Genomic DNA, 20,525 nt, shown 5'->3' on the forward strand with positions numbered 1-20,525 from the left:
TTTGAGGTCAAGTCAGCTGATTGACGCAACTACTGCTTTCAAAATAAAAGGCTTGAGCCGTAAGCAATGTATTCACGCTCATAAAATGCTGGAGTAGAAGTCTCTTGGGAGGTGGTAATAAGTTAATCTATAAATGACTGGGTGACTGCAAGCCTATATAAATAAAGGAGTAACTTAGTCCTTTGCCATCATGTATCTAATCTAATGTAAAAGAATGTAAGCATTAGCACAAGTGCGTGAAAATGATTAGAAATTGACATAAAGACAAAGGACAGATCTACCTCACTTCATTCCAATGGTGGGTCAAATCTTTGCAATAGCTGTAAGGGAATATATTTTATTCTATTCTGTTTGGGCCGCTTTCTTCCAGGTTTTTTCAGCAGAGGGTTAACGTAGTTTTACAGAAAATTTTGAGCCCTTAGGCTATAAAAAAAATAACAGAGGTACTGCAATCAATACTAAATACTCAGCATGACACTCACTTCACTTCCATTTGATTTCAGCCCTCATATCACCAGCGACCAATTGATGATCTATATATCATCATATGATATAAAAGTACCTACAGGTGCATTACAGCCGAGGTGGGCGACAGACTTGCCTTTATTTTGAAGGCAGTATCCCGTCAGTACCGGTATGGTGGAGCCTTTTTGTCTCGGACTTGACGCCGTTTCTCTCTCTGTACGCTCAACAGACTCCAGCTGGAAGCCGACAAGCTGAAAAGGACCCCACCTTCACCGATCGACCGATGAGGGAAACGACGGAGCAGCCGTGGGGGCCAAGAGGGAGACCAGAGAGCCCTGGAGGGGCAGAGAGAAGAACGGGTGTGTCTCAGTTTTCTGCTGCAGTTCCATCAGAGTCAGCAGCTGAAGTCTTCTCTAAATAAAACAAATAAAAAATAAAAAGTGGAGGCCCATTCTGATGTGTCCTTAAGCAAAAAAAAAAAACAAAACAAAACAAAACACAAAGACTTAAGAATTAATCTTAAATCAAACACATTAAAATGGTTGTTTCAAAACACCCCACAGATTTAAGGCTCCTTTAAACAGGCCAGAACATGTAGATATATAAATACAATCTAGTCGGTTTTGTAGCTTTTGAAAATGTTTTAAAAATCCACTCATATTAAATTCACTCTGTTTACTTAATTAAAAGCAACTGTCAACAAGTACAGCACAACGTATGTGATAGTTGTGACGGTTTGTAGGGTCAAAAAAAAAAGGAGTTAATTAAATGAAAAATAAATAAATACAACATAATTGTCGTCCTATCTCATTAAATTTCTGATATATATATATATATATATATATATATATATATATATAAAGGGGAATAAATTGGTGTTGTGAGGTGGGGACAAGTGGTAAACTCAACGTTAGCGTGTTAGCTAGCACCTGAGGCTAGGTTAGCCAACAATGTTCGACCAACACATCCAGCAAACATGGCTCAACTCCAGAAGTCTTTTGTAATGAACAATTTTAGCTCCCTTGTGAAAGTAAATATATATAATTCACTCATCTTTTACCTCCGTTTTTGTTTTTTGTTGTTTTTTGCCTCAATCGACGCTGTCTTCGTAGCTGCTAGCTGTTTTGCGCTCTTGAGCTAACGGCTAACTAGCTTCAGGATAACCTCAGAACCGTCAGCGGTTGGTCGTCCGTTCCTGTTTAAGCTTCCTTCGTGTTGCCGTTCAGCTGAGATCCTGAACACTAAATTCACCCATAACTGTATTTAAATTCCAATATCTACTTTCTTTGTTCTTCCTGTAAGTCCACGACGCAGATTGAATTCGCACTGAAATGAATGAGAGCAGTGAGGATGAAGCTAACGGTGAAGTTGCTATTAACCAAAACTATGACCTCAATATAATAAAAGAACTAATAAAAAAATAAACTAATTTTTATATATACGAGTAATGCTCAGATTAAATTAAGCATAAAAAAACAAACATTCAAACTGAAAATGACTAAACACATATGGCCTTTGTTTATTGCTGTACGGGCAGTGGCAACTTCTCATTTTTATTCTCAGTGGCAATGAATAACCTAATATAAATGTTTACTGCTTACTCCAGACTAAAGGAGTGTATTATCCCCAAGACAGCTGTGAACAGTGTGTGACCCCTAAATGAAGACAAGTAATAAACCAGGGAACAACAAATACCAAGGTCACACAGCACAGATGATTTCATATCCATTGATTAAATGAACCTGAACAGACAATAATGGTGATTCATCCACCCGCACCTGTCATAGAAATCACCCCAGAGAGAAAGCTGATCTCCACGCCTGCTGCAGGTTTGTGACGCACTCCCATCTGGATGGAAATCTGTGTGACGTGAAACGTTCAGGGCCGAAAGCATTGAATTGAACACCCACAAGATCATCCCTCAGTGGTTGCAGCTCATACTTCCGGAGAGCAAGGTAGGGGGAAGTCTTGATGTTTATACAATTCAAAAAAAAAAATAAATAAAAAATCTGAAGAAAAGGAGAAACATAGTGTACTTTCAAAGTGATGATAGCTGTGGAGGTAGAGTTCCTGTCATTCTCCTGCAGCAGTATCTTCTTCCGGAGGAAACATAATGTACTGCTGAAGAACAGAGTTTCAGGTTGTTCTTAAAAGGAACTTGGTCGTTTTTCAGCTGTTGCCCAAGGTAATTGAGTGGAAGGACACTGTGCTGATGCAATCTTAAATTGACATTAACATCTTTAGGTATTTAGCTGACACTCTTTGCAAGATGCAGTGAATGCAATAATAGAGTAACAATGAGTACAAAGGTCAATGTTATGAAATCAGTATTCTTACATATGTGGCTTGGTTTGACATGTAATTGCTGTGTATTTGTTTCCTTCTAGGTGGGCGTGATTTGATAATTGCTTTCTGAACTATGAACTGTGTGAGGAACAAATCATTTCTGAAGGACAGGGTTACAGACGCATCAACATGAACAGCCCTAATGAATTCAGCATTAAAGGACCCTGCAAAAGAGATTACTGTATCCCTTCAACCTGCACAACATGCCATCCTCCTTCTCATTTGAAGTTCAGCTTCATTGCTGGCTCAAAGAAACTGGTGGAAAGAAGAGACCTCAGGGTTAGTGCTGCTTTCGTTTTACTCCAGTAAAACATTGGTCCATTAATTTCACCATTTGTGCATTGGCATATGTCCAACTCGTAAAGGTTACATGTATAAAGGTACAAGTCGTATAGGAAGTGAACAGCTGGGATGGCAAGACAAACCTGCTCACATGTTATGAAACCTGGGTGTGTACAGGGATATCATGTTCCGTTAAAACACAATATCCCACATACCTTCACCGAATGTTTACAGCAGATACGGTGACAGCAGCCCAGACATTAGGGAGCATCCTCCAGAATAGGCAGCAGCCCAACAAACATTTCAACTCCTTTCGATTGTAGTTCTCTTACTCCTCAGCTCGTTATTTGGCAGAGTGGGAAGTTGTGTTTTGAAGTTGCAGCAGTTTCTGATTTGGTACTCTGGGTCATTCTTTGCCTGGAGATAAAGATTTCTTTTGGGTAAGCGGGTTACATGAGGTGAAGAAGTCTCAAGAATGTTTGAACCTGTGCACCCGCACTGTGAACATGCAGGGTTGGCATGGGGACAGGATGCTGGTAATGCAGACAAATGCAATGCAATAGAAACTTTAATAAGCGGGGGGTCATATGCGTATGCACCAGTTGGATGTTCTTTATTTTTTTACATAAATGTAGTCACAAGCTAAACCAGCTTTGCTAGCTCATTGCTGTCAGTTATTTTTCTCATTGAAACTACTCAAAACCATCTCTTTAATATAGTATTATATAATAGTATTGTTAGATACTTGGTGCATGTTTTAGATGTCAACCTTTGGCTAGTCTTCTTGCTGTTAGTTTTCTGCTGTTGATTGTTTAAGGTGTCTTTCACATCTATGACAGTTCAGACTCTAAGAAGATACTCTGGGTTGGTGCATTATTTTAGGAATACAACAACCCTGATTTTGTAATTGTGTACTGGGGTATTGGTATTGTTTCTTTTCCATGCAATGAAAACACGCTCAAATCCTAAAGAAATGCACTGTCGATGCAGAATATAGATCCACGTATTTTACCTGACTGTTACAATGACAAGTCAAATATTTATTACACATAATAAATTAAATAAATAAATTTCCATTTTTAGAGCTTTTGTAACTTGAACCTGATCCCGACTGTAGGGACATTGTAACGGATTTTCAAGGTTTACCTAGGTTTAAATACAAACAAACAAAAATCAACAAATCATGGTGTTAAAATAAACATTTATAAAATAAAGCTTCGTGGTCTTGGTGGCGTGTCTGGTCTCAATACCGCCTTCGTGTGGCAAAACGACAGAAAGCACCCGAGTACTACGTCACCCACAATGCACCGTAGACGCACTGGGCAATACCATCAATTTTACAACGGGGGTGCAGAGATTCATAGTTTAAAAAAAAAACTCCAGGTTACCTTGTAGTCTGGTAAATTCCATTCAGGTTAAGATTCATGTAATCACCAATATTATAACTGGAAAATATTGAAGTTTCGAATCTCATGTGGACTAAGAGTGAGCTGTGTAGTGTTGAAAGGTGGACTCTCCTCTGAAGTGGTAGCTCCCAGCTCGTCCCTCTCCCCTTCCTTTTCCTATTGAAGTAGCAGCCATGAGGTAGGACCGCCGTATGTGGCGCTCTAAAAGTTATTATTTATCCGTTAAAATACACGTCTGTCAACAACACTTCACTTTACAGAGAAAGCCGAGCTCAATCTTTAAAGATACAAAAAGTTTCTTCTTCTATACAAAGTCACAAATCGCACATTTTCACGTGTCTCGGTGTAACACGATGTAGCAGACCAATGAGGCCATGTTGTACACCCGGCTGGTGGTTAGCTAAGTGCTAGCTAACAGGCTAACAGCTTCTCAGTGACCGCCCGTGTGTGAAAGCACTTTTTATCCACCATAAAACGCTCTAGTCGTGCGACATGGAGTCTGAGAGTCCTTTTTTCAAGCAGGTGTTGAGTGTTGAGGTTGTGTGTCTGAACTTGTGTGTGCGTCCTGCAGCATGCTCAGGCTCCAGAAGAGGCTGGCCTCCAGCGTCCTGCGCTGCGGCAAGAAGAAGGTCTGGTTGGATCCTAACGAGACCAATGAGATCGCCAACGCCAATTCCCGTAAGTGAAGCAACCACCTGTCCCTAAAATGGACAAAAAATAAATCAGTAAATCAGTCTTAGATCTTCAGCAGACAAGACTCTGGGAGAGTTTAGGATTATTCTGTCAGTGTGAAGGCTCACTGTCTCCACCACAGTCAGTCAGATAAACTGAGGATCAGAAATAAATCTGTTATGTAGTCTAAAACTAAAGGTATTAGAAATGTGATTTCATGGGTTGATGGTTTCCATAGTTTTTATTGGAAGTGAGGCACAGGTTGGGTCCTACTCTGCCCACAGTGATGGATGGTCTGTCGTTAGACCTTTAATGCCACCAAGTCAGGGTCTCCTTTAAACAAGGCCAGCCTATTTGTATAAATGTGTAATCTCAAGTCAGGTGTTTGATTATTTGGTCTACAAATAATTTAGATTTTCTATTCAAACACAAGGCCTCAGTAAAAAAGGTGGCTTTCATTTTCTTTAGCAAAAGACTGAAATCAATTCTTTTACCTCAGCTAGAAATGAATGACTCAGTTTAATCTTGTAATTTGTATTTCCTGTTGCAATATGTTGTCACATACAGCCTGGAAGCATTGAAATGAATGCAATTCAGCTATAAAAACACCACTGAACTGAAAATATATTTTTTAAATTACACCTAAATGAAGGTATGATCTCATGGGTTTCATGACATTGTCCTACTCTTAGTGGCATAACTGTAGGGGCTGAGAGCATTTTGAACATACCTAACAAGTATATGTGGATCAGTAGCTAATCATTTTGACAGCACTGGTGTTTGTCTTGAATATTCTTTTAGATCCTGGTCAAATAATTCACTGCATCCTTGTAGCTCACTACTTTGTTTCTCCATTCAGGCCAGCAGATCCGTAAACTGGTAAAGGATGGTCTTATCATTCGCAAACCTGTTACGGTCCACTCCAGGGCCCGTTGCCGCAAGAACACATTGGCACGCCGCAAGGGAAGACACATGGGTGTGGGTAAGTTGGAAAAGAAGTGGTGACCACAACAACACTGATTTGTCCTGATGTGTGTATGCTTTGCTGTATTTTGCCTTTGAAAGAGTAACAAAGTTAATTGTAAGTCACATGAAACTGATTGATGTGGGTTAGGGTTTTGAGAAACAGGATTTAGAAACCGGCGGTTTAATTACTGCCGATGTTGACACCTGTGTGAAAAGCTGAGGTGATGAATGCTCCTAATTCCTATTTTCAGGTAAGAGAAAGGGTACAGCCAATGCCCGTATGCCAGAGAAGTTGATCTGGATGCGCCGCATGAGAATCCTGCGTCGTCTGCTGCGCCGCTACAGGGAGTCCAAGAAAATTGACAGGCACATGTAAGTTTATGATTTCTTTTTGTTGCTCATTTTTATTTATTCTGTCAATCTGGCCACTAAACAATTTTTATTCAGATAAGGAGTTTTCTGAAAGTATAATTAATCCTAAAATAGCTGCTTGTCTGCTGAGGATTTTAGGCTTCACAAACCTTCATTCCTCTCGGAAAAGATTTTTCTTAACTTTGGTGTTTCTGAAAATCTGATAACCTCCTTCCTGTTCTGCTATCTCTCAGGTACCACAGCCTCTACCTGAGGGCCAAGGGTAACGTGTTCAAGAATAAGCGCATTCTTATGGAGCACATTCACAAGCTGAAGGCCGACAAGGCCCGCAAGAAGCTCCTGGCGTAAGTCAACATCCAGACTTAATTTCCTATTCAGACACATTCAGACACTGAAATACAGCAAAATTCATCGTGACTATCAAAGTTAAACACCTTCATCTTCCCAGTCATATTATTTCTTTGGTCATTGTCATTCTGCTCTGTACTAAAATGGTGAAGTGATAAATTATTGCACAGGGCTTTGCGACAGATAAGTTTTTTATTTGGGTTTAGAGTTTTTATCTGGATCCAGTAAAAACTAAATTAACAAAATAATTCTAAGGATTCTTTTCATTAGTTGGCTGTATTAAATGATTTCAGCTCATAGAAAGCCAAAGTGCATGATTGCAAGTTGGATGTGTGGATGTGAATTTCTAATTTTCATCAAATTTTCTTTCCACCACTTATACAGTGACCAGGCCGAGGCTCGTCGCTCTAAGACAAAGGAGGCCCGTAAGCGCAGAGAGGAGCGTCTCCAGGCCAAGAAGGAGGAGATCATCAAGAACCTGTCCAAGGAGGAGGAGACCAAGAAGTGATCTAGCTCTGTCTGCCATCAGTCAAGTGCTGAGAATAAAAGTGTACATAAAGACACTCATAAGTCTCCTGTTGTTCTTTACTAATGAATACAGCCAATTGGCAAGAAATAAAAGCTTGTAAGACATCCAATGGCCAAATATAGGTACAGATAGTAGTTTTTTCCCTGTTTGTCAAAGGTTTTACCTCATGAATATTATTTGAGATGTTGTAATTGCTAGATTAATGGAAAATACAGAACAGCACTATAAGTCCACATGCTCTCAAAAGAAAAGTGTTTATGACTTTTTAGGCTTTCCAAATCCCAACTCCATAATGACTACCAGTTTAAAATATGGAAAGCTGTGGTAGATCAACAAACTTCACACTTACAGATGAGAAATATGTTTTTTTGCAAATTAATAAACATGTTATATTACGGTGCAAGTTGGATTCTTGATATGTAAAGTTTGAACTTTACAAACAATACTTAGTTTTATTGTTGGAGCAATTCAAATCTTGAACTGTATCATACTGTTTTCCCCAAAGAATTGGGCCTTGAATTTCATCTATAAGAAGGTGTGGGATCTTTTCAGTGTCCACTAAACTTTTTTTCACAGACTCGACAAGAGAAAGTAATATTGTTGTGGGGATATATCAGACATTTAAAAATGAATGTAAATACAGTAAGTTGTATTTTCACAATAAGATGATTTGTTTCCATCTAGTGGTTACAGCTGGTATGGTCAGCCAATGAAACCCTGACTGATAATTATATTAGTCTTTAAATGGGAACTTCAGCTGTTTCACTGAGTCTCTCGCAGAAGCAGAATGTGTTCATTCAAAATGTTTTAGGGTCAAATCTTATATTAATATTTTAGTTTTCCTGGTTGCTGATTTACAAGTAATAACACTGATTGACTGATGTACAGTAAAAAAAACAAACTCACTTGATGGAAAGAGAAATTAAAACGTGTTTATTATTTTAATATTTCACACAAGCAACTGTGATCTACTCAGTCCCAACTATCAGGGAATGATTTGTAGTACTCTGGAGTGGAGGGTCTCTCATGTCCATTACAGCCATAGCAGGAAGAATAAATTATGCATGTGCCCCTCTAAGTGGTTGTCTGAGTGGTATATGCCCAGTTCTATATCTCAGTGTGGTCTACAGCTGGGGGTGATTGTGTTTATGAAGTTGTTTTGGTTGTGTTGAGTGTTTCTGAAACATGCAGGGTGGTAATAGCTCAAACACGAGGGCACCAGACCTCATGCAAGGCAGCCGTGGAATGTAGAGGGATCAGCTGCTCCTTAAGCACATGACCCCATTACTGCAGCCCCCACCCCTCAGATCCACATCTCTGATCACGTTTCCCAGTGGAACCATCGTCCAGTCATAAGCATTGAAAGTGAGGTGGAAAGTGGCGACAATTTAAGTGCAGCCAGCTGCAGAAAACCCACAAAGTCACCCCATCAGGTGGCCGAGGAGTCCCTGTGCTGATAATGAGATCCTTTCAGGGAAGCTAATGAGAAGAAAAGTTAAAATATTCTAAACCTTCATGTATGATGTCTGAAAGATGTCTGAAAGTACCTCACAGCCCAATATTGCTGCAGCTGGACCTTTATTATGTTAAATAACCTAGATAAAGAAATAAGTGTACATAAGCTATATATATAAAACTGTCACTCAAAATTACCTGTTATTCTAACTACAACTATTTAAAAAGGAAGTTATAATTAATTTGGTCGACAAACAAAAGAGGGATTTTTTTGTCTGAATAATAATATTAATTTTTTTTCAGAGATAATGAAATCCAAAAAACAACCATTTCAACTGAAATTACAATTAATGTTTACCAACATAAGCACAATATGTTTTTATTTGTTGTAGGTTTTTTTTTTTCCGTGTGGTGTGCAGCCAGTTGAGGATTAACCACTAAATGAGGACTCACCTCACTTTTCACTGTTTCCAGCAGCATACGAGTCAATTTCTGTGCTGATATTTTCTTCATGTGTGAAAAAAACAAACACAATAGCTTGAAAAAACTTTGCGGAAGCAGACTCTGCCAGCAGGCGAGTACCCACCCATTGAGCAGTTGTTGGTCAGAAATATGTCTCACAGAAATCAGCCACACAATTAGTCATGCAGCCAGCATTGGAGAGGAGATTGTTACCTCATCGCTGGGGGAGGGCAGATGTGTGGGACCTTTGCCCTCCCGTGTTATTTGTGATTATGTCACATGGACTTTTTAAGGGAAGTACTTTGTTCCCCCAAAATCCGTCACCACACGGAGACAGCCCAACATGCAACGCATGCAAAACAGACATTAAACAGCATGATGTTGAAGAAAATAGGCCCTTTCAATGTTTAATAACAAATGAATCACAAGAGCTAGCCTCTAATTACACAATCTTCTGTTTTTGAGAAACAAATTTCAGCATGAGTCATCTTTGCTGAGTGAAATAGTCTGGGTTCATCCTGCAGGCCCACACGAGCTGCACAATGCTATGAAGTCTCTCGGACTACAACATTATGAATGTCACCATGAAAAATTACTTCTGTGGCTTTAATGTGGCTAAATAGCTTATGGAGTCTTTAGATGGAAATGGCATTGCCTGTAATAAGCTAATGACCGATTGCTGTGCACGGGAGGCAGCGGGATGGCCTGCTATGAAGGGGAAACCATATTAAAGACTTAGAGATTTGATTTACCAGGCCGCTTTGGTGTGTGTTGCTGTCTTGCTCTGATTTTAATATCCTGCAGCTCTGTTGGTATCACCAATTTCCAGTTTCCCCAGGTGTTTTTACAAAGTCCTGTTTTTGTCTCATGATACATGGAAAGTCTTGTAAACACGATTTCTTATCCCAGAGGCCTATATATATATATATATATATATATATATATATATATGTGCTGTGTTCACTCATATATATATGTGCTGCTATATATATACTTATTTATTTTTTATCAGCAGAGGAATAGAAGAGTGATATATCTTTTTTTCTCCTTCAATCCAGAGATTCTTTGAGGTCTGGTGAAGAAGCATCCACACAACTAAAATATGGATAGTCCACTGGGGAGGAGTGTTTCTACTAAAAACCAAATGAGGAGGGATAACCACAGGGAGGGCTGGGTGTGGTCCTCACTGTTTGTGGTTGTTTTATTGCCAAAATGCTCAGCATATTTCCCATAATCTTCCTAACCTTACCCCCAAAGCTTTATTCTTTGCTAACACAGAGCCCTGAAAGCTAATACCTTGCTTTTGCTTCTTTCTCTCTGGCTTTGCTTGGGCTTCCTCTCATTCAGTCTTTAGTTATTTAGTTGGTTACCCTGTTGCTTCAGCCAGCACCCCAGCCATCCCATCGCTTTAACCGAGAAACACACATTTTTATTGTTAGGGGATACGAGTTGATACAGCTGGAAAAATTTCACAGTGAAATAAAGGACGCTCATGTGCGTAGTGTAGAGCCATGGGGGTACTAACAGTCACTCTGATTGGATGGGAAACCTCTGCCCCTCATCTGTCCCCCTCCTCACCGGTTGTTAACATGTTTCCTGGCATACACACTAGTCAAGAGTCAAACTGGGCACTCATGTTACTGCCTTTTTTTTTTTTTCTCCTGCAATGGGGAGCGGGGCTTAAAGGCTGTGGGCGGAGGATTGCTGGGGGAGGGAAGGGAAAGCAGAGAAGCAAGGCTGAGGCGCTGATGTGGGGGTGGAAACAGAAGGAGCACTGCCACTGGTGTTTTCGGTTAGAAAGTAGGCCTGTGAGTTTTGGCTGGATGAGCATTGGGCCAAAAAACAAATAGATGCGTGAACATGAGACATGACAAGGATTCAAAGCAGTATGTGGTGCAACACAAGGTTGGTTTTTGGATCAGCTGATCTGGACAACAAAAAGAGGAGAGCTAAAGCCAAGAACAGGAGCACAGAAGACAGAGGACCTACCTTGAAAAGAGCTACAAAAAAAAAAAACAAACGGTGAAAAAACCCTAGGAGTTGATAGGTGAGGAGGCTACTGTTAGTCAGACAGGGAGGGGCAAAGCACTGAGTCAAATCAGACAGAGTGACAGAAACGGTGAGGAAGGAAGAGATATATAACAAGTGAACACAGCACAGTGGCAAAAGACTCACACTCCTGGAAGAGAGAGCAAGAAAGAGTGTCAGCTACAACAAGGAGAGCGAGACAAGGGAGGGAACAGAGGGAATAAAACCTGAGGGAAGGTGACAGAAAAGCAGCAGGGTGACGAGGGAGAGATAACAAGAGACCGAAGGGTGTGGGGGCCTGGTGGGTGAAGTTAGCAGGAGGGGGGGAGGTATGAGGGGACCGCACGTGAAGACACTCTTCTTCTTTATGATTGTCCTCCTCTTTTTGGGGAGCCTGCTGACCACGCTTACTTTGAATGACAAGTAAGTGTTTCCAACTACACACACATTATAAGGTAATCTCTCTTGTCTAGTTGGGGGCTTTTTTTGTATTTTAAGTGCTGAAGTTAGTTGTGGCAAAAGATAAAGAGGCATGGGGGGATTTGACAGATGCAAGAGAAGTTGGAGCTGATATTTCGGTCGGTGCTGCAGGGGAGAGGCAGAAGCTTTTTTCAAAAAGTTATTTGTGAACATGTTTTTAAGAGGCAGACTGAAAAAGGCAGGAAACACCAAGACAGAGAGAGAGAAAGAATCGATGATGTGCAACAAAAGGACTCAAGTCCAGACTGTTTTGATTAGAGCCAAGGCAATTACACAGCAACTTGTGGAATCTCCTTTGCTTAAAATGGACTGATTTATTTATCATTTCCATGGGAGCATCTCATCGCCAACCAAGTGCTACACTATCATGATTTGCTTCACACTGAGAACAGAAAAACTAGCAGAGAAGTCTCAAAAATCTCACCTCTTCAAGAGTAAATAATTAAAACGTTAATGTTAAAAGCTTGATGCCATGAAGAAAATCGGAAGATAGCAAGAAGCTGAAGAAGAAGGTAAAATTTATTTGAAATCAAGCACCAAAAGGACATATAGGTGGATCCAATCTGTTTGAGTTTTCAGTCCTACAGGTGCACACATTATGGGTCAGTGTGCAGACAGGGATCAGACAGGATCGTTCACTACAAGGAGCCAACAGGAGTCAGTCTACAACTTTCTTCAGATGTTGTTGTGCATCAGAAAGTGAAAAATAGGAAGTGGCAAAAACATAACTGAGCGAGTAGCAACAGATAGATACGGAGACAGAAATCTTCTGCAGAAATTACGCCGCCGAAGAGCAAAGGTCTCTTCCTGAGTTTGTATACTGGTTGTTCATTCATGGCATATGAAGCTGAATCACTGTATGATTGACCTTAAAAGGTGAACATTGATATTCTTTGGACATTCAAGCTGGGTGTCGCATTGGGGTAATACCTATGAATCCAGCAGGCTCAGCTTTGACAGTGGAGCTAACCTTCTGGGAACCCACACTGACTGGGTGACATTTTTCACATTTCGTTCAAATTAGATTATAACAATGTCAGCTGTCAGAGGGCTCAGAGGATTTAATCCTTAACCATCCTTTCATCAACAACAGACCTCTGGAAACCTGCTTGGTGTAAAGGACCAGAGAACATGCAGGCATAAGATTAACACAGGTTCTTCTCCATTCAAGATCGGAATCATGTGCATTTTGTTTATTTCTCCTCGTACATTTGACTCTTCTGTCTGGATATTTGTATTTACACAGCCATGTGGAACCTCAGCGACCGATTCCTCAAGTGAAATTTGCTCTGCCACCTGGCCCTTACAAGTGAGTGAAAACAAACCCTAATGCTACCTCGTTCCTGCCTTTATTGAGTAATCTCATGCAAACATGACTGATTGATTGTGCATCTGACAGTGTTTTGTTACATGGGTGTATTTCTTTTTGTCGCAGGGGGTTGATAGAAAAAGTGAAACAACGCTACGCTCAGACCTGGAAGAAGCAGGATGACAACTGGGAAAAATTCATGTAAAAACCCTCCCCAGAGATGGAACCTGTCAGATCAAACCAGAGCAATTTAAAAGATTGTTGAACATTCAGGCCACAGCTTAGAAATACATATGAAATCAGCACACACTTCTGCAGTCATTTGTTTTCTGATATAATTAAGAAGGCAAAGAATCACAGACAGATGCAGAACTGTGCCCCTGAAAATTAAGTGAGGAAATGAAACAGTTGCGTAAACTCTTAACTTCTGAATCAAGTAGATTTACATTCTTTAGAGTACAAGAGTACAAAAAAGTAATCCTTTTGGCTAAATAACAGAAGCATCAAAGCATTAAATGGTGTTAGCAGTGATGGCACATGCACAAAGCATGACATTTACAACATTTAGAGGTTTAGACAAACAGATGCTGAAATTATTTTTGAAGCGAAGGGTTAGGGTTAGGGTTAAATGTTAAAAATGTTAAATGTAACACATTATCTTTTGGTAACACCAAGGCACTCTACCGAAAGTTCTCCTCATTTCTATTCATCTTGTATTTGGGTCACGGCCTCACATTTCATCACCTAAACTGACCTCTCAGTGAACGCCAGTCGTCCGACAGGTCCATTATATTATGTAACAAGAGTCCTTTTTCCTCTCCAGAGCTCAGCTGAGCAGCCAGTGCCATGGTTCGGACAAAGCTATCATCACCCAGGCCAACACCCCAGTGGGATCCAAGCTGGTGTACGATGGGGATAAGAAGAAGAGCATCCAGGTGAACGCTGAGCTCTTCAGGACATTTATAAAGGTGAGGTGTTTTTCATTTGCCTCTTGCATGACTTGGTGATGATCTTATTTCGTTTTCACTTTCACAAATTGTGTGTTTGCTCACTTGTTTGCCGAAGATGGACGTCACAGTCAGATGCTCCGCCATTGAGCTATACCCCCTCCTCTCTGTTTGCAAAATATACACTGTTATATAACTCGTTTAGACACTGTGCGCTTTTAGGAACGGACTTTAATCAGAAATCATAGCGTGACTTTGCTTTACTCTCCTCTTTCTGTGAAACTGGTTCTGTTGTTATAAACGTATCTAAATTCAAATCTTGGGATTGTCTAACTGCCATGGCTTTTTTGTAAAACAAAAGATTAAAGATAAGAACACGTTCATGACTGTGCAGTGGAAGTTAATGCCTGTAAAAAATGAAAAACAGAATGTCCTGAAACAGGATGGGACGGATTTTCTGTCGCACCTGAATTGTTCTTTTTTTTTTTCACTTCACATTTAGTAACAGGAAATGATTGCCACATCCTCTAAACAGACCACACACACAACTGACTCAAGTTTAAGGATGTGTCTGTTATTGTAATTACATATGGTTGAAACATCCAGATTTGACCTGAATCTGTACATTTCTGAGCTTTTCTTCCATGTTGCTGCCCACCCGCCAAATAAATACCTGTAGTTTTACATCTTCTTTCCCCGAATGCTCATCCATTCTGCAGCGAGGCTGGTTTAACATCTTAGCTAAAGAAAACCAAATCTCCAACATGTTATAATGGTCTCATTATAACTTTTAAAATAAGGCTCATTTAAATCCATTGTCTTTCTGTAATCTCACCATACACAAAGGCACACGGTTCACAGATCAATTGTCCTGCTTTGCAAACTTTTGCTGATCTTTTCATATAATTTGTCTCCCAAAAGACAAAAAAAACCCCGAGGTTGTGAAGAATCTATTTCCTGCTGCACAGCATTTAACAGGGTGTGGTGTGAAGATGATACCCATCAACTCATTTTTGACAGTGGATTTAACCAATACTGACTGGATGACATTTTTCACATTTGGTTTGGATTATTGAGTAATGTCAGCTCTCAGAGGCTTAATTTAATTATCAACCGTCCATTTCACCAACCTGTTTGGTGTAAGTTTGATGCAGTTATAAAATAAAAACAGGTCCTTCTCCATACCAGATCTGAATCATGTATATTATGTTTTTTTTCATCGTACATTTGAATCTTCTGTCAGGATAGTTTTTAATATTCCGCAGCAGCAGCAGAATATCAGCGGTCCAGGTGTTGCCGCAACTCAATTTACTTCGTTTGCTTATCCTGCTGCACAGTATCGTGATTCTTTCACAGATTTGCATGAAAAGCAAATAACACTGGATCTTCTTTTCCTTTCCCCCAAATGATTAGGTTTCCGCTCCATTTAAAAAAATGACATCTGCACAGGGTGAGTGTGTCCGGCCAGTTTAGAGCGCTGATGGGATGAAATGTTTTTGAGAAAATGGCCCGCCGCCACAAGTCACCTTCCCAGACAGTATAGTTAGTTGGACTATACTGATTGGACGTGTTTTTCTTTTTCTATTTCAAAGAACCATTAAGTTCTTCCTTCCATTTCCATTTCTGCTGTCTATTCTTCAGTGAGTGGAACATAAAAAAAAATGAATGAGGGAGAATGGGGACGTGATCTCTTTGGTCTTCATATTTTCAATTCCCAAGATGGTTCAGACTTCATTCAATGAGTGACTGTGTTTCAGAAATCAGCGGAATCTTGAACAAAGAGAGAAAATTGTTCTTAAGTAAAGAGAAATGAATAAACTCACTCATATGAAAACATGTGGGGACACTGTAAGATTTTTTTGTTATTAAATTATTATTATTATTTATTTATTTATTTATTTTGCAGGAGCATCCCTTCCCAAATAAAACATGGGACACATGTTCTGTTGTTGGTAATGGAGGGATCCTGACCAACAGCAGCTGCGGAGAATCTATCGATTCGGCTGAGTTCGTTATCAGGTGAGGAAGGAGGATGGTGGAAGGAGAGATGATTAAACTGAAAAGGTTTCAGCTGATATAATATTGTTTGTCCCGTTTAGGTGCAACCTACCGCCTCTGAAGAATGGTTATGAGAAACATGTGGGTGTGAAGACTGACATTGTGACAGCAAACCCAAGCATCTTCGTAGAGAAGTGAGCAAGATGATGAATCTCACCACGCTGTCCCCTGATAATGGTCCTGTTGTTTTCGGTTTCTAAGACCTGATGCTTGTTTGCAGGTATGGAAGTCTCATGGGGCGCCGCCGTCCATTTGCAGACAGCGTGCAGGACTATGGCAATTCCGTGCTGCTCCTTCCTGCCTTCTCTTACGCATACAACACTCCTATCTCCTTGCGGGTCTTCTACACCCTTGAGGACTTTAGAAGTTCCGCCCGGCCCGTCTTTTTCAACCCAGAATACCTCAAGAATCTGGACGCCTTCTGGCGCTCCAAGGGCCTGAAGGCAACTCGTCTCACTACCGGCATCATGATGACCAGCCTGGCGTTGGAAATGTGTGCCAACGTCCATCTCTACGGCTTCTGGCCCTTCAGCAATCATCTGCACGACTTCCGCGAGCTGACGAACCACTACTACGATGACAAAAAACCCAAAACGAGGTTCCATGCCATGCCGTCCGAGTTTGAACTCCTGCTGCAGCTGCACAGTCAGGGCGTGCTCAGGATTCACCTTGGACATTGTAAACCGTATAAAATGTAGTTCCCAGATCCCAGAGGAGTAAAGTGCCTTTTTGCGAACTCAGGACGAAGTCGGGCACTCACAAGGTATTTTGTACACTTTTAATTGAATGGATCGGTTTTGGCGAATGCCACAGATGGCTTCAAATCAAATGGAGTTTGACACTTTGACTGTTAGCAGCCAAGACGTTTGTATAGATATCAAAATGCATAAAGATGTTTTAAATAACTGTATTTATTAAGACATCCAGTAATCCAGCTGGGGTCTGGAGGGGTTTATTTTATTGGAGAGCCATTCTGAAGTGTTTGTGGCGGTCTGTACTGTAGTGCCTTTTGAAAATGAATTACTAATAACTGTTATGTAATTCATCGCAGGAGCTTTTTGGGTAAGACTGAATGTATTTTGAAGAAAATACCTCCTAAACATGAAGATAGAAAACCACCAGCATGCTGAATGCCAAGGCATCTTTCTTAGAAAACACTCACTTTTTAACAAGGGGAAACACGGAATATTTGTAAAATGCTGATCCTGGTTGAGGAAAATGATTTTCTGTATTTATTAATCACTGATACTGCTCGATGCGATTTAAGTTAGTGTGTGTTACAGAGTCAGTGCTCACCACAAACCACAAAGGCCTGAAGCTCAGAGCGAAATAGAGACACCACAAACAGAAACAGGAATCATTGCACAATGTTGCTATGGTGCACAATGTATCTGCACACTAACACACAAATATTGGCTGAATGCTAATAAAGAAACTTTTTAGGTTGGTTGGTTGGTTTTTAGGTTGGCTGATTTTTACACTTTGACTATATATATATATATATATATATATATATAGCCTAAACACAGTTTCTGAAAAAAATTATATATATATATATATATATTTTTTTTTTTAATATATTTTATATATATATATATATTTATTTTTTTTTAATTTTATTTTTTTTTTTTTTTCCATAATCTGTGTTTAATAACAAGACTCAGACAAGGTTTTTCACAGGAAATATTGGTCTTGGTTGGTTGGTTACTAAACGTCTCAGCGACGAAAAATAAGCTACAAGCTGTTTATGAACACACTTGTTGAGCTGATTGCAGAATCATGTGATTTATTTTATTTTATTTTATTTTATTTTATTGTTGATTGAGAGGGAAAATGAGGTTAAAGTGAATAAAAAAATGATCACAAAAAGCACAAAAATCTGTGTGTAGTCAGTGGCTGGAGTGAAATCCATCAGTCGAAACAGAGAAACAAATGCTTTTTCTCCGACTTCAGGACTATGGTCCTGCCAGTTCTAGACCCGATTTGGCTACTTTTTCTACACTGCAGTTTTCTTGCATTTGGATTTTGTTTGCTTTGCTACACAGCAGGTATGTCAAGGATTCAAACCTTTGCCATGGGCCATCTCGGTTTTCAGGTTCTCCAGCTTCCTCTTACAGTCTGAAGACTGTGATGACACAGAGTAAATAATGGGTCGATAGTTTTTCATATTACACAGAACTGGAAAAGCAGCGGCCCTTTGCCGCTATCCAGCAGTCTTCTGTCTGGATAGTTTTTAATATTTAATATTTAATATTTTATTAATATTTAATGAGTGACTGTGTCTGATATCAGCAGCTAATTGGAACAAACACTGAGCTCCTAATGCGTTAATGTGATTTAAATCCTCACAGACTGTCATCAGGATGAGCTGCCAAACTGACATACAAAATGACATGAGCTGTTGTGACAGCTCTTCTGTCTCCGGTGTGGTTCCTGCCGGTGTCACAGCATCAGCTTGTATGTCTCTAATTCCCCTGATCGGACCACAGAGAGCCCCCCTCCCAATCAAAATCAAACTCACATCACATACAGACAACAAGAATAGGACTATAGCTCAAATGTTGAGTAGGAAAGCTTTCATTTATTTCCCCATGTTCATTTGTTTTTTGTTTCTGCTGTGGAGCCAAAATAAATAAATGAACATGCAGAGACTTTATTCAATATGTATTTATTTTTTTTTTTTTTGTAGGAAAATACTTCTTTTCACATGCAAATCAAATGTATTCATCAAAGAATATGAAAAAAATCTCTGCCGGGGGGTTTACCAGAATGGCACTGAAAGAAATGTGCATTTTACAAAAGGCATAGAAAAACACACAAACACACAAATGCACGTATGAATCAGAGTTTGTAATCGGTAATATCACGTCCCATTTGGGCATAAGTACATAAGAAACATGTAGGGGAACAACTGGGCTTCGGTGGAGTCTTTCCTCTGAACACAGACAGACAGACGCTGACGTTGGGGCACCCCTGATGAACAGAGCCACCAAAGATTTCATCACCAGAGATAAATCACAAAGGAAGATTTGTTTATCCGACAATTGTTCCAACATTATTCGGCACTGACTGGGTCAATCCTGCTGTACAGCTGCACTGTTTGCTCCCCCGGTCGGCAGTCAAATGCATATTCTCTGCCAAGTAAAACAACATAGGTAGATATTGTCAGGGTATGTCTCTTTTCAGTTAGTTTTTTTTTAACAAACTCCAACTGCTCCCGTAAACAGAGGGAGGCCGAGTTTGACTGAACATTCAGGACAGAAATGAAAGCAGAAAAAACATTGAGCGAGTTTTCAGGTTTTAACCTGGGAGAGGTCACTTCCACTTCCATTCTCCAGTTTTTGGCACATCACAATAGCAGGCCTCAATACAAAGGCAAAGATTTTATTGATATAATTACATTTTTTCAGCATTATGCTTCTTTTTCAAATCATTTGTTGGCCCATCCTGCAGCACGGCCTTCCAGTGGATCCCGGCCCACAGTTTGGAAACCACTGAACTCAGTCTTTCTTTATAAATAAAAGGAATTTGCCTCGGGGGTTAAATTAGTCTGTTAATCCTCAAGTATTATGTTAGTCCTTATTTAACAGGCTAAAAAGGTCTTATTATCGTGGAAGCATTGTATGAATGAATGTAAGACTATAGGAAAACCAGACATTTTTATTTCTTTGGTCGGTCCCGTGTTTATTTTAAAAGCCCTCATGACATGTTGATGACACACTTTGTCACAGGACAGTGACAATACTGCAGCAGAGACCAGACTAATAAAAGCCCAGCACGTCTCCGTCTCTAACTTTCAATCGCTCAGCAGAGAAACGAGAACAGGGTGAGACAAATGCGTAATTGTGCCACTGGGTAATTCCTCTGACCTGGATAGCTGCCGAAATCCTTACTTTACCCCTCGAAGAAAGAGAGGAAAAAAGAAGAAGAAAGGAAAATGCCTGAGCCCCGTAACAGGAATAGCTATGGAGATGGGAGGCCAGGCTGCCAGTCGTGTAGACTTTTAGCAGATGGGGCCTTCGATTACCCCCATGGCACCTTCTCAAAACACCCTTTTCTGCTCTGACAGGAAGTCACCCTCTAGTGGCTCCGGCTGGCACCAACCACCAAACATCTGCAGCTGCTTGTTATCCTTTTTTTTTATTTTTTTATTTCCAACATCTTGCTGTCCTTTCCTCGAAACCAATGAGGCTAAATGCACTTTAGTTGAGAAACTTTGCTTGCTGAGGGAGAATTTAATGAGGGCTGACTGGCATCCAGGAAATGAGGCTGAACAGGACTGGAAGACTGTGAGTAAATCACCAGTAGGTTTATTGGGAGCCGGCGTCAATCAGTGCTCTGGGCTGATTTATGTCTGTCTCCTGCTGCCTCGACATGTGATGCCTGTTGGTGCACTAAGT

The 20,525-nt window shown here is 40.2% G+C and overlaps 2 protein-coding genes across 2 annotated transcripts; both read left to right on the forward strand.

Moving 5' to 3' along the window:
• Positions 1-4,644: 4,644 nt before the first annotated feature.
• rpl19 (ribosomal protein L19) lies at positions 4,645-7,424 on the forward strand. Its single transcript, XM_029507866.1, has 6 exons — positions 4,645-4,677; positions 5,071-5,177; positions 6,031-6,153; positions 6,389-6,509; positions 6,743-6,853; positions 7,242-7,424. The coding sequence occupies exons 1-6, from the start codon at positions 4,673-4,675 to the stop codon at positions 7,363-7,365; spliced, it is 591 nt and encodes a 196-aa protein (XP_029363726.1). The 5' UTR covers positions 4,645-4,672; the 3' UTR covers positions 7,366-7,424.
• A 3,640-nt stretch (positions 7,425-11,064) lies between these two features.
• st8sia6 (ST8 alpha-N-acetyl-neuraminide alpha-2,8-sialyltransferase 6) lies at positions 11,065-17,644 on the forward strand. The gene is made up of 7 exons (XM_029507864.1): positions 11,065-11,754; positions 13,058-13,120; positions 13,247-13,321; positions 13,944-14,088; positions 15,974-16,086; positions 16,167-16,259; positions 16,346-17,644. The coding sequence occupies exons 1-7, from the start codon at positions 11,663-11,665 to the stop codon at positions 16,821-16,823; spliced, it is 1,059 nt and encodes a 352-aa protein (XP_029363724.1). The 5' UTR covers positions 11,065-11,662; the 3' UTR covers positions 16,824-17,644.
• Positions 17,645-20,525: the final 2,881 nt, after the last annotated feature.

Source organism: Echeneis naucrates, chromosome 8, assembly GCF_900963305.1.
Source record: "Echeneis naucrates chromosome 8, fEcheNa1.1, whole genome shotgun sequence".
Lineage (NCBI taxonomy): Eukaryota > Metazoa > Chordata > Actinopteri > Carangiformes > Echeneidae > Echeneis > Echeneis naucrates.